The sequence below is a fragment of the Rattus rattus genome, chromosome 2, assembly GCF_011064425.1.
Source record: "Rattus rattus isolate New Zealand chromosome 2, Rrattus_CSIRO_v1, whole genome shotgun sequence".
Taxonomy (NCBI): domain Eukaryota; kingdom Metazoa; phylum Chordata; class Mammalia; order Rodentia; family Muridae; genus Rattus; species Rattus rattus.
The window spans coordinates 185,609,061-185,623,827 of record NC_046155.1 but is presented as its reverse complement, the minus strand read 5'-3'; the positions used below and the strand labels follow the sequence as shown (position 1 = coordinate 185,623,827).

Below are 14,767 nucleotides of genomic sequence, written 5' to 3'. Positions count from 1 at the left end.
AAAGTATTAAACCAGTGTAAAGTGTTTGCAATATTCTTCTATAGTTTTAAAAATTTATGTAATTTTTATTTTTGTGTGTTGTGTTGTTATGTGCATGAATAAATTGGGCAAATTTGGAGCACAGAAGAGACCACCCTGATTCTTTGTAGCTCTTGTTACAGGTGGTTGATAATAGCAGTTTGCAGTGTTGAGTATTGAATCAGTTCCTTTATCAGAACAGGGTATGGTTTTTATTGCTGAGACATCAATCCATCTTCTGAAATATTATATCAAACTGTTTTTAAAAGTATTCTTCTCTCCTCTATTTTATAGAAGAACTCTTCTAACTCTTAGAATGGATCAGGATTCTATTAGCTCTTTCTGGCAAAGAGGACAAATGTAGGACATTGTGGATGATTATAGGAGACAATGTAGACCTAGTAGATATGATATTGCTCAGCACAATTATAAAAAGAAACAGTAAAATCATTCCAAAAATAAATAGGTATGGTAATGTTATCTGATATTTTGGTGATTATAAACAAACTATATATGTGCGAGTAAGAATTTATAAAATGTGAGTATGGGAAGATGATTTCTCCCTGATCATTTGAAGAGAATTTCTGTCTGGTCTAAACAGTATTATGTAACATTTGGGAACAAAGATGCAAACCAGCATCCCTGAACTGGAAGCCAAAACGGAAAAGATCTCAACAGCCACCATGACCTTGCCTTTGGTGCTATGGTAAACAGGAAGGAAAGTGACCCAGACACTGCAGACCACCAGCATGCTGAATGTTATAGACTTGGCTTCATTGAAGGTACTAGGCAGGTTTCTGGAAAGGAAAGCCAATGTAAAGCTCACAAAGGCCAGGCAGGCCAGGTATCCCAGGACACAGTAAAAAGCAGTGACTGAACCCTTGTTGCAAACAATGATGATGTGACCATGCTCTGATTGAGCATCAATGTCCACAAAAGGAGGAGAGGCTCCTAACCAGAATGCACAGGCAATAACTTCGATGAGAGTGCAGATGGGAATGATGTAGTTAGGTACTCTTGAAACAAGAAAAGATTTCATCATTCTTTGAGGGGCTGTGACTTTGAATGCCAGAATGACAGTAATTGTTTTGGCTAACACTGTGGAAATAGCCACTGTGAATGCAACTCCAAATGTGATTTGTTGCAGGATGCATGTGGCCAAGTTTGGATGGCCAATGAAGAGCAAGGGGCAAAGGAAACAAAACATGAGTGAGATGAGCAAGATATAGGTGAGAGTGCTGTTATTGGCCTTAACAATGGGAGTATGGTGGTGCTTCAGAAAGATGCCAAGAACCAGAGCTGTGAATGCAGAGAAGCCCAAGGCCATTAAAGAAAGTGCCATCCCCAGGGGGTCTTCATAACTGAGAAAGATAAGAGCTTTTTGAATGCAGTCGTTCTGCCCCATGTTGGCATATTGGTCCTCTGGGCACGGGACACACATCTCCAAGTCTAATGGAAAAATTAAGAGATTATTAGTGTAGCTTCAGCAATTTTACTATCAGGATCTTTTATTTAAGTATATACAAGAAGTGTTTTAACATGTGAATCTGCTGAAAATACAGTGAAGGTCATTGCTACATAAAATAATTGTTTCCATTGTTAATGCTTCTCATTATAGTAAAAAAAAACCACAAATATTTTGTGTATATTTCTATATTATTTGTGATCATTTATCACGGATCTATATGTTTACATGTAAGTGTGTTTACATGTAAAGTAATAAATGTTCTCATGAACATAAGAGCATTTGTGTTTATATAGGTAAGGTATGAGACTGAGAATGAGAAGTTTATATGAATATAATATTAATGTTTGTAACTGCAAAAAATAAACAAAAATCATTTCTAGTTTTGACCTCTTTTGACAATAGCAACACCACATTCCTGGCTTTTTTCATAAAAAGCAGTAACCCTATCACTAAAGGTAAAAAAAGCTCTGTAATTCCCATCATCGTGTGTGAAATAAGTCTGATTGCCATTGCACTGAATCATTGCATAATTGCAATAAGGGATGATGTGATTCAAGGTTTGAAGTCTTTTATATAAAGCAATACTTCTACTGACAGTTGTTATCATTAAATTTGTTTTCAGGAACTAGGAATTCATCTGGGTTGTGAAGAGAACGTGTTGAGAGTACTTGACTTTGGTTTCCAGCACCAATGTCAGGTGTATCCAAACAGCCTTGCTGAATTATTTGTACATTTTATTTAATACATATCAGAAAATAACAAGTAGGATTGCTATCTCCTATTATATGGGTCCTGGGGATAAACTAACACCATTATAGTTAGTGGGAAAGGATTTAACTTCTAAGCCATCTTACAGACCATAAAATCCTTTAAGGATTTCCATTTAAATAAGTAGGATAGCACACCAAGGAAGCAAGTAAATGCATGCCAGGAAGTTATATCAAATTCATCCTGACTAGATAGTTATTTGACAAATATGGGCTATGGGGTGCCAATATCATTTGAAAATTGTGCCTAATTCCTTTTAGAACAAAACAATTTTAATGTATGCTATTACAGAAAATATTAACTAGGGACTACTTATACTTGTATTTAAGAGATTACTCCTAATATTTACACATCATGTGCCATAGTGATTCTCAATTTTCTACATTTCAAATATCACCGAGTATGAGAAAAAAAGAATGTCTTTTTATTATACAAAATCTCTTATCTCCTGCTTAACAGTTTTTCACAATATTACAAATTATTATTTTCCCTCTTCGTGAGTCTTACAGAGGAGTTGGATTTGGTTCCCTCTAGCCAGATGCCTAATTCTGTCCTCCATGTGCTTCTGTACTTGATAGTTGTACATACATTTATACAACAGTATATACACCAAGGCAATATAAATAAATCATTAAAAGATTCATGATCTACATATTTTTATAGAGGATAAATCACTAGAATGGGTCCTTTCTAGAACACACTAATACAAGTTTTTCTTATCAAAACTGTTTGAAAATATTGTATCTACTATAAATTTTCAATGAGCCAAATATATATGACAAGTTAATTTTAATAAGGACTTTTTAAATTATTATACTCCTATAATTATTAACTTAGGAAACTCATATATTTTTTAACGTTTCATTTTAAACTATGTCAGCATTCCCATATGGGTGTTAAGATGATAATCAATTTGAGGAACTTATCCCTGCAGGAAATACACACTTGTCTCATTAGAAATTTCATTTTCTGGGCAGGGATTGCAATCAAAACAGCAGGGTGACATTTCCTCCTTCCTGAATTTTCTAAATCCTGGACCACAATCAGCACTGCACACAGAGAGGTCGGCATCTAAAAAGAAAAATAGACATATCCTGCTATCAGGACTTTTGATTACCCTTCAAAAAATTATATTATATTACCATGTGATATTAATATGCTTATTTTATATACAAAGTTACCAGTTTCACTTAGTGCATTGCCTGATGACAAACATCAATATATGACATCAGTATATAGAAAAATAAGGGAACGTTGAATTATTTCCCATCAACTTGTAATTCAGAAAGAAGAGTTCACAGCATCCTGTTTGCAAATAGTGCAGGTACTGCAAGGTGGTTATGTCATTTAATTCCTGTATCCTTAAAAATAGTACAGGATAAAGGCACAAAGGTCCTAATAAAAAATTATTCCCGTCAGACTAGCCTGTCATCATACCTGTGAAGCATATTTTAAATTGGTAATTGACGTAGGAACGTGCAGGTTATTGAGAGCAGCATTCCTTGTAGGCAGTGTTACCTTAGAAATCATGCATAACAAGCCAGTATGATGAATTCCATGAGTGACTATGTTTCAGTTGCATTATACAGATCCATGCCTTGTCTCCCCTTGAGTGTTACCCATGAGCCAATTCAACCTTTTCTTCCTCACTTTGCTTATAGTTAGTGTTAGAGAAGAACAACATAGAAGCAAAGTTCAAGTAAATAACATACAAAAATGGGGAAGAACAACTCAAACACCAGATAACCAAAATAACCTCAACTACATTAAGACTGAAAACTAAAACAAACTGAATGGAAAGAGAAAAAGAACTGCATAGGAAGAGGGCTATTTGTTTTGTGATGAGGAGTTGCTGACTTTCTGTGTAGTTCACTGAGTATTTCCTGAAGTGAACAGGCTTTATGCAGCCTGAAAATAGGGTGAAAATTGAGGTTGCTTAAAATTAATTGAGGTATTTCTTAAATTAGGGAAATCTTGGCATTACAATGAATCTTGTGATGGGTGTCCATATGCTGCACTGGAATTTTGCTGATTTCTCCATGCTGAATTTGCATCCTTTGTTTCATGTAAGTTTGATGTGGCCATCACTGAGTCTATTATTTACAGTTTCTCGTCATGTTCGCCAGAAATGTGATTACGCACTACTCTTCTTGTTGTTTTGATGTTGTTGTTGTTGTTATTGTTGTTGTTGTTATTGTTGTTGTTGTTGTTGAAACAGGATCTCACTGTGTAGTATTAGTAGATCTCAACTTCCTATACATCTGGGCAGAGTGCTTTTTTTCTATTTCTGTATTTAATTTTTTCTTACTTGTTTTCACCATTAATAAGGTTTTAAAGACTATTTTGTGGATTAGTTGAGAAAAGCCATTTCCTTATCTGTATGGTGCTCGTTTCAATTAAAGAGTATCCATTTCAGCCCTGTTTTAATTAGATTAAATAGGAAAGTCAGACTAGCCTTGAGTGGAGAGAGACTATCCTGATTTTTGATTCAAAGCATGTAGATTAATGACACGTGCCACTACAAAAACTTGATCTAATTTCTAGTTTAATAGAAATTCTTTGATTCTCCTATCCATTTACTGCAATGCCATCAATATGTTTCCTGAAGAAAACTTTATTATGGCAACATATATTCTCTTAGTTTGTCAGTTTTTGTTTGTTCTCATTTTTGAAATTCTGACTGCATCTTGGACTTTGCTAAGAGATTTTCTGCATATTTTTGTGTAATGTAATACTATCCACATCTTTATTTTGTGATGTATTACACTTAAAGTATACACTTGTGTCAAACCTCGTGGCATAAAGTAAATTTGTCCCACCTGAAGTTGCTTGTATTATAAATACAGGATGGAAACAATGGAGGAGGAGGATGCAAATCCCAATGGACTATGTCGATTTCATCCAAAATCACTTACTTATTACTAAAAATTATGCATAAATTATAATTTACTTTTTATTTAAATATTTAATTTTTTCTAATACTTATTTTTCCATCAAGCATTCAAGTAGTATTTATATGTAATTTTGACCTCTTGGGTTCACCTTACTTTTAAATATGATGGAATTCTTTTGATGTCTTTCATAGTGATCCCTAATTAGTCATGAATTATTGTAATTGTGTTCCTCTTGAAATTTCTTCTATCTCCTTTTTCATAAAGGATAAATACACTAGATTGGCAGTTGTGTCTCTAAATGTTTTAAATACATCTTTCTTAATTCGTCTCCTTTAAGAATATGCATGGTGTGTTACAATATAAGTAAAAAGAATTGCATAAGGTGGGACACATGTATCTCCCTGAGAAGGGAATATAGAAGAGACATCATAGGTGAATGGGTTTGGGGAATGAATTGGACTGCAGGGGAATGAGAACAAAAAAGGACAAAGAAACAGATGATTTGGAGAGAGCACTAAGATTGGTATCTCTGAGTCAAGCTAGATTTGTAGGTTAATGGAACCTCCCAAAAATCTATGAGGAAGACCCTGTTAGGTCTCTGAGCAAAAACAGGATGTGGAGCCTATAATGGCAATCTCCAATAACTAGGCAAGATTTCCACTGTTGGGATTCAGACAACACCCCATCCACAAAACCTTCAACCTACAATTTACCCTTCATAAAGATGGAGGATGAGAAAAACTGTAGCAGAAGATCAGGGAATAGTTAACCAATGACTGAACCACCTTGAGAAACTTCCCATGAGAGAAAGGCCACCACTGATGCTGGTAATAATATTTTGTTACATCTGCAGGCAAGAGCCTAGCATAACCATCTTCAGAGAGAATTTACCCAGCAATTGATGGAAATAGATTGAGAGAATTACCGAAACAATGGGCAAATTTTGAGGAATCCTGGATAAGAGAGAAAAGAAGGATTGTATAAACCAGAGTGATCAAGAACACAAGAAAACCTATGTAACCAACTTACCTGGGGTGCTAAGGGTTCACAGAGACTGAACCACTTATTGCAAATGATGCATGGGACTAACACAGGTCTTCTGGATATATACAACATTTGTGAAACTCAGTCACTACGTGGTAGCAGGTTCTTTGCTTGACTCTGTTGTCAGACTTCAGGAAACTTTATTCCTACTGGGCTGCCTCCACTGTCCTCATTAGGAGAACATGAAATTATGCTTTGTTATTATACAACATGATTTGCCAAACATATTGTTATCTGAGGGGTAAGGGCTCCCCTTTTCTGAACAAGGAAGAAGTATTGGATGGAGAGGAGAGGATGGAATGACTAGGAATAGATTAGGAGTGTAAACTAGTGTCCAGATGTAAAGTTAATAAGTGAATAAATTAATTAACTACTTTCATTGTAAAATGAGTGATGCTGGAGGAGCCTGCTGTTATCCAAAGACTGACTTTCTATGACACAAGGTTCTCTCCTGTTGCTTTCTCTCCTGTTGCTTTCATATCCTCCTTTTTTTGAACAGCAAATTTTAAGTCAAATATGTCAAGGACTACTTCACTTTGAAAGTTGATTATTTGCTATTTACCTGCTTCTACTTGTCAAATGTCTATATAATTTACTCACCGTTTAGACATAGAGTATTTCCTTCCTTGTAGTATCCCCAAAGTTTTTAAAGTGATCTTTAATCACAAGTTCTTGGTCATTATGATTTTCATTTTTCCTTGTTCTTTAATCTTTGATGTGGTTTGAAGTTCCTTGTGCCTTGTCTTCAACACTTGCCACCCTGCCCTCAACTTGGAATACTCATTTTGTGAGTCTTTTCACTAAGATATTAGTTTGTTTTATTTTGCTTTTCTGTTATATATTTTTGCTTGAAATTCTTTCATTATTTTATACCTCTGGAAGTACTCTGTCACATACAGAATAAGTGTCCTATTGTAAAATGTGTTCATGCTTTCATTGTATTATCCCAGATGGGGTTACAGTCCTCTTTCGTTTTTTTTCATGTTCTTATATTCATTCTTTGATTATTTGATTAGCATAACATTGAATATAATTTCCCTTAAGTTCATGACTGTAAACATTGAAATCATATTTCCCTGAGATTTTCATGATTTTATTTATTCATCTCCATATTGGGATTATGATATATGTGAATAGAACACTGGTTGCATTTTTAAAAACTCTACAGATTTCTAGTGGATGTGTTTGAAGGCTCAAGTGAGGTTGTTTATAACACACAGAAGATTACAATACAATCTTCTAAATGGATATGTAGCTCTGGAACTACACTTTTAGTTCTTACATTTGTTTCACTTTGAATTACATTCTTAATCACATTGAGAAAAACAGCAATTATAAGTTTCACACTGTCTGAACAACCTGGGAATCACTTCATATCAAGCCTGAAGACACTTACCCATTGTTTTGTTTTTTTTTCTGGGGCTGGGGCATGGTGGAATATGACACATTAAAACCAAGCATATCTGAATTCACACCTATAAAATCCTATTATGCATATGAAATATACCATTTTCAAATTTCCTCAAAAGGCAAATTTTTATTATTACCAATGTCTCCCCATATTTGAGAAGGAAACTATGCATATCCTTGTTTGGTCGTATGATTTGTGCAAGTGGGGCCAAAAAGTTTCCTTTAGTCATCATTAAATCTTCCAAGATAGGAATTGGGACTACAAACATGGATCAGCTCTCAACAACAATTGCTACCAGTAAAGAGACCCCAATTTGATTTCCAGTACCCACTGCGTGGCATGGAGCTCTTGCAAGTACTCTGAGATTCAAATAACTCTTCACTCATCCATATATACCATACATGATGGTGTTACATGCATCTAGATAATACATGCAGAACAAATTCCATACCCATATTTTTAAAACTGGAAAAAACAAAATGTAGTTCATAAAGTATCTAAAAGTGTCATTAAAATGTTACTGTATGGTTAGCTAGAGATGTTGGAAATTTAGGACTAGTTGGTCAATGGGCTCAAAAATACACATTAAAAAACAATGTTGAATTTACTCTATCCTTACAATGAACAAGAGCCTTTAAACATCTTTTGATGAGGTTCATCATAAGAATAAGAATAGTACTAATAGAATATTGCTAACTTTACAGGAAATAATATAAAACTGTTTTCAAAATAGTTTAAGTTAATGTTGAAGGAAAGAAACAATTTCTGATCTGATACAAATACATTACATGCACTATAGAAATCCTAAATTAACTGTTAAACACTCATCTGAAAAAGAATGAAAATAAGAAACATAGTTTATGGGTTAGAAATTGGTCTCTCACATGAACTTCATTTTATCACATTCAAGGAAGGTTGGATGCACACACTTGACAGTGTAATTTAAATGACTCCAGTTAGGCAAAAACCCACCTGTGTACTTCCTCTTGCCCACTCTATCGTATCTCCAGATAAATGTAAGTGTTGACCATTTATATAATAGGGACTAAATAGTCCTATTTTCACTTTAAATTCAAGTCCCTGTGGAAAATTCCAAATGTAAAAAATGTCATACATTTCTTGCCGTTTGTCTCTTTGATTCATATTTATTCTGTCTCCAACAGGGTTAGTGAAGTGGATCTTTCTCAAAAAGGAACCCAGCTGAAAGACAGGCAACAAACTATAGAGTATATGTTCTTGCTTAAGGTAAGAAAATGTATCCTTATACCATCTTAAAGGCAACTTTGTTGACAGTATGCAGGTGAAAAAATATCTCAGTCAAAGCAAAGAGATAAACAAAATAATGTTTCTGTTATTTTAGTTTTCTATGAAGAAATTACCACACAACCACAAACATGCATGTGACCAAACATATATTTGCAATATGAAAATACAGCTACATGAAAAAGGGAGAGACTCGCATCTGTATAGAGATGCACACATAGCCGGAGCATACAGTTATTTACACAAACATACACATACATGCTCAAATACACATGAATATACAGATAAACACTGAAACACAATATACATCAAAATAATCTAACAAATGCAGAAACACACAAAACAAATACCCAGGTGAACACACATAAACCCACATGGAAACACATGTTCAGAAGAATATACATAGGTATACATACACATATACTGACACCCACACAGAGTCTGGCATTGTCACAAAGACAAATGTATGCTCTCATACAAGAACACACTGGCAAAGCAAAAGCCTTATACATAACTGAAAGAACATTCAAAAAAACCACACTAAACATACAGACTCATGAAGAAACATGCATGATAAATAAACACAGGAATATATTCTTATACAAAATAAAAAATAGTGAAAACAATGGAAAAACAGACAATTACAGGTTAATGACCATAAACCAACATATATAGGCAAATACACAAAGAAGATAGATAGATAGATAGATAGATAGATAGATAGATAGATAGATAGATAGATAGATAGATAGATAGATAGATGATAGATAGATGGATGGATGGATGGATGGATGGATGGATGGATGGATGGATGGATGGATGAATGGATGGATGGATGCCAAGATCAATGTTTGGACAAATGGACAGATAGACCGACTAGTAGACAGATAGATATACACATAATATAAAGGAAGAGATTGACATAAATATAGATATACGTACATATATACCATGAGAAATATACATGCACACACATGAGCACACAGGAATGGAGTAAATTGAATCCTTGCATTATTCTCTGTGTAAATACTCTCATAGCACCAAGTGATATCTCTCACCTACATTGGGAAGAGCATAAATTGAGATCTCTAGTTAAAACAATATCCTACAGTGATTACTACATATGTAACAATTAATGAACAAAGATCCATTATTGAGTGGGTTCATTAGGAAGGACTGGATATGTTTTCAGTATAAAAACCTATGTGACACCAATCAGGTAATCAGTAACATATCACAACGCTACAGTGACAAATTATGCCGTCTACTAACTTCTTTTTACATTAGAGGTATATACCAACATCTAGATTTATACAATCAGTAGGAAAAATATTCATGAATCAATCTATGTTGGAAAATATTTCCTAGCACACTTGGTTTGGGCATCAAAAAGACTATTAAAGACATTGATAACAGGAATATTAAATAATGTAAGAAGCACTACCTTATTGCAGACATAATTTTGTACTTTCCCTTTGGCAATGGACAGATTATGAATGATTTGCAAATTCATCTCATGAAATGCATGGGCAACAGCATACACAGCATTGTATATGTCATAACTTCCTTCGGTAAAGGTCATTTCAAAAGTATGCCCCATTAGCCATTCCAGTGAGTGATTAGATGAACAGTTCTTCAGTGCCTTACATTTAGATGCTGAGACTTCACAGTTAAAGTACATCCATTCCAGCTTTACCAGATTTTCATCTGAGGATGTGACAGGGTTCAATGTCTGGACAAAATTTTTAAAACCAGGAATCTCACCATGGTGGTGTCCAAAAGCAAATAAACCATATAAATTGTCTTTCATGCTAGGAGTGACATCCCACCGTGTGGTGGTAATCCATAATTTCTGTAAACCTAGAGATTCCCACATTCTAAAACTCACAGCTAAAGTACCGCCTGTGTCACCATAAATGATAACAACATTTGTAGATGATGTCATGATTTGGTTGTAATACACTTCAGCTCTTGACATGTATAAATCCATATCGACTGGGATCATGCTCACAAAAGCAAAGCAGACTGTATTACTTTCCATCTCTCTTTTCAAATATGAGAGAAATTGGGTACTTTGATCATTGTCTGAGATGGCCAACCCTATCCAGTTCCAACTGAAATGTATTATAAAGGACACCAGGGCAAGGGCTAGAGATGTATCATCAGAGGACATCTGATATAGATTGGGAAAGTTTTCATGATCATGCAGGGCAGGATGGAAAGGTCCATAAGTCAGATGAAAGAACTAGAACACAGGAAGCAGCATGAGATACAATGTATTCCTAAGAACTTATAAACACATTTTTCAGGAGATTTATAGAAATCCCAGATAGCTATTTTTTCTTCCCTCATCACTATATCATACAAGAACATATGAAACCTTCATCAATCCTTGAAAGAGTAACTATGAACTACATAGATTGACTCAGGCCTAGAAAGATTATGAGGGGTCCAAGTGATACCCGATTTTATGAATTCCCACCCTGTCCCTAATACACAAGTACACACACAGACACACACAGACACACACTTACCTGCTGATATATGAAGCATTTGAAGATTGTATAAAGTAACAGAGTCGTTGCCCAGTTTCCTCCTGTAAGTGCCACTACACACAGGAGGTTATCCTCACAGGAATAATTAGGGAGAATTTTATAGTTACCTAAACTATCATAAATGATATTTTTAAATTTTGATTTCCACTCACAACTTGGTGTTGAAATTTCCAATGCTAGAGACATATTTGGCAAAAGATAAGGGTTCCTGTTGATTTCATTTATGGAAAAAGCCAAGACCAGAGCATGCTTGTGGTTTTCAGTGAGTTTTCTGTAAAAAGTTACAGTGTTTATAAAGGACAGCAATTTACAAATAACATTTTCAGTCTATAAAAGGACAATCCTGAACTCCATAGTATTGCCCCCACCCCTCCCCAACAGTTGAAATGAGCTGTGTAATGAGTTTGAGATGACAAAAGGAGCCAGAAGCTCATAAAACATTGACAAGTTCATGATGGTCGTGTCCAGTAAATGAGATGTACTATTATCGTGTTCTCACTGAGTTTTCAGTCTCTTGTTTTTGATTATTTGTTAAGATTGTAAATAAATCGTCAAATACCTGATCAAACAATAAAAGTGGTCACATATTCATTTGAAATCAGTGAGAAATAAGTAAAAATACATTGGATATGTTTGTGCCAGTGAGTTTATGGTATTTTTGTGTAAAAGTGAGGGTATTGGCTAAAACAGTAAAGTCTTCTGTGGCAAAACTTGTCTCATGTCATTAAAATTCATTTTCATTAGGGGGCAATATATTTATCACAACCCCACATAATCATCTTTATCTTAAATGTTCTTTCTAAAATCCAGTTGCAATGGAATAATTCTGCTTTGTGTTTATGTTTAGGAAAAGAAGAAAATCTCATATCTTTTCAGAATATTTCAAAACATCTGACTGATAAATATCAAATACATTACTTCATTATTAATTTTCACTAGGAGTTAAATATCTGTATTCCAATTAGAAATTTTACACCTGTCATGTCCTTTTCGCAAAAACAATTCTTTTTAGAATATTCTTTATGGATACACAAAAAGATGTCTTTAAAAATTTCACTAACACATGACAAAAATTTGAGACTTGTACAAATCAAATACTAAATCCTGTACATTAAACATTAAGAAACATAAAGTACTTGAGTGATCATAGTGGCTTTGTGGTCTAAAGTACTGTGTCTGAAAAAGATGCTCATAATAATATCAAAATACTCATAGTGCCCAAACTGGTAAAATATGCAAGTATATTTTGTAAGAGTACTGAAAGAGAGACATAAAGGCTAAATATTTAAAGTGTCAGGCTAAATAACAGAGAGGTAAAAAGGGAAGTCATATACAACTTAAATAATGGCAAAGATGAGCTAGTAGGTAACTCCTCTATCCTTATTCTCTAATACTGCCAACAATCATATGCCACAGTTATTACCCTGTATAGAAACAAGGGAAGCAACTAGCCACTGCTATTAGTAATAATATCACTTTTTTTAAAAATGCAAACATTTTTATAATCAATACATTCCTTCTATATTCTAAAGAGAGAGGGAAGAACTGAAATTTATAAGACCTGAAAGCCAGTGAATTTATATAGACCATACTATGGAGTTAACAGATCTCTTACATCAATTCTTGATGCAGCTTCAGTACGTAATGGGGGACACATGGAGAAAATTTAAGAATGTAACTGAGTATCTATATGAAAGTTCTGCACAGCTAGGTGTGTCTCCAACATTGGTGGCCCCAGCACAAACACTAGACGTAGCCCACTGATGGAAGGAACATCAGTTGACTGTGGGTATTTGCATAAAACACATAAAATAAAGTCATAAAAATTATCTTTCAATGAGATACTATTGTGCTACTGTGCTATGGAAACTGTCTATGAGAGGGATATGTATGATTGATAATGGCTGAAAGTGTTTTATTACTCAGCTTAAATTCTGGTAAGGCTGAAAAAAAACGCTGTCAATTTAAAGGGGTAATAAAGCATTAAGTCTGTAATAGAATTTGGAGTTCTTTCTGTTTTGCAGATTAATAACAGAGTACAAGAGACCCTTAGGATGACTTTGCTCCTCAAACTCAATAGACTCAGGAAATATTCATGATCACATCTACATGGAAAATATAAAAGCACTTACTGTGTATTCAAAAGAGGCTTGAAATCCTCTTTCTCCACAGGCCCTTTTACTGGTAGAATCAAGAAGATACAGCCTGTTTCTGAGTTTCCATCTTTGTCTCTATTCTGCTTTATTCTCCAAGAGCAGGTGGGATAATTAAAACCAGCCACATGAAGTGGATTGTTCAAGAGCAAGAAGAATAAAATCAGAGTGAACATAGTTTTCCTTCTCTGAGCCTGGGCAGAATGGTTTGTGAAGTGCCACACAGATTAGTAGATCAAACAGACACCCATATATCCCCATGTACTTTTATCACTGTGGCCAAGGGAGATGCTACATCTGCATTTCTGTTTCCTCTTTTAGAGCTGTTTCCTCACCCCTGGAGGAATCTTTGATACTATCTCCTGGGGATGTTCATCTGATGTCCACTGTTCATGTGGTAAACTTAGTTGATAAATATAGATGAGGGATGTGTAGCTACATGAATGACATCACACATGTTTGTGGAAATTTAGGTCCCTGGAAAGATTCCACTTTGTGAAATTTGGTCTCAGGACTGCCTCAAATTCTGTTTATGTGAACACTTGAAATAATTATCAGTGGATTTTTGTAGTTGATCCACCTTCAGGAAAGACTCATAGAGTCTGAAGTCATGGTTACACACTGAACATTGTGTCACAAATCCCATGTCAGGGAAAATCAGCCTCATGTTTAGAGCATTGTGATCCATTGAGAATATATTATGGGCAACATACAGCATTGTCACGTACAGAATAACTGAACAAAAACTGTGCTTACATTGTCTTGGGAATTAAAACATCATGGCAAATCCAGAAATGTCCTGAATAATAGTAGATGTTGTTTTTAAAATATTTAAGAAAATCCATAGAGACTGTTAAACTTTTGTGCCTCATTTCAAATACTACATAAGATCGAGAACTCTTGTTTCCCCATGATTTTTAAAGAAAAACTATGCTTAATATTTGAGTTCTAAAACATGATTTCCCATTTGATCCTCAGTTCTCACAGATGAATACCTCATTTTGACAAGTTTCTTCTACTTTATCATTTATTTTCTCCGTTGATTTTGCTAATTTTACGCTCCAGTAGTCACTATGAAGATTTATAACAATTAATATTTAAGAAGCAATTAGTAAATGGCAAGTGAACCTTTGTTTAATGAGTAAACTCTTCTTATACACTTTTCATAGCCAGGTGGGAGAGCATACTGATAA

General features: G+C 34.6%; 1 protein-coding gene across 1 annotated transcript; it reads right to left on the bottom strand.

The window, feature by feature from the left end:
• Positions 1–547: 547 nt before the first annotated feature.
• Positions 548–11,187, bottom strand: LOC116892787 (vomeronasal type-2 receptor 116-like). Its single transcript, XM_032894660.1, has 5 exons — positions 10,311–11,187; positions 8,584–8,803; positions 3,198–3,325; position 1,929; positions 548–1,467 (listed from the first exon to the last, which is right to left on the bottom strand). The coding sequence occupies exons 1-5, from the start codon at positions 11,037–11,039 to the stop codon at positions 548–550; spliced, it is 1,998 nt and encodes a 665-aa protein (XP_032750551.1). The 5' UTR covers positions 11,040–11,187.
• Between the last annotated feature and the right edge of the window lie 3,580 nt (positions 11,188–14,767).

Excerpts from the sequence above, each read along its gene's own strand:
- LOC116892787 (XM_032894660.1), bottom strand. The coding sequence starts at position 11,039 with ATGTCCTCTGATGATACATCTCTAGCCCTTGCCCTGGTGTCCTTTATA. Across the intron at positions 8,804-10,310 it reads AAAATTATGTCTGCAATAAG|CTGGGTTCCTTTTTGAGAAA; the intron begins GTAGTGCTTCTT and ends CCTGTCTTTCAG. Across the intron at positions 3,326-8,583 it reads GATAGAGTGGGCAAGAGGAA|ATGCCGACCTCTCTGTGTGC; the intron begins GTACACAGGTGG and ends TTTTCTTTTTAG.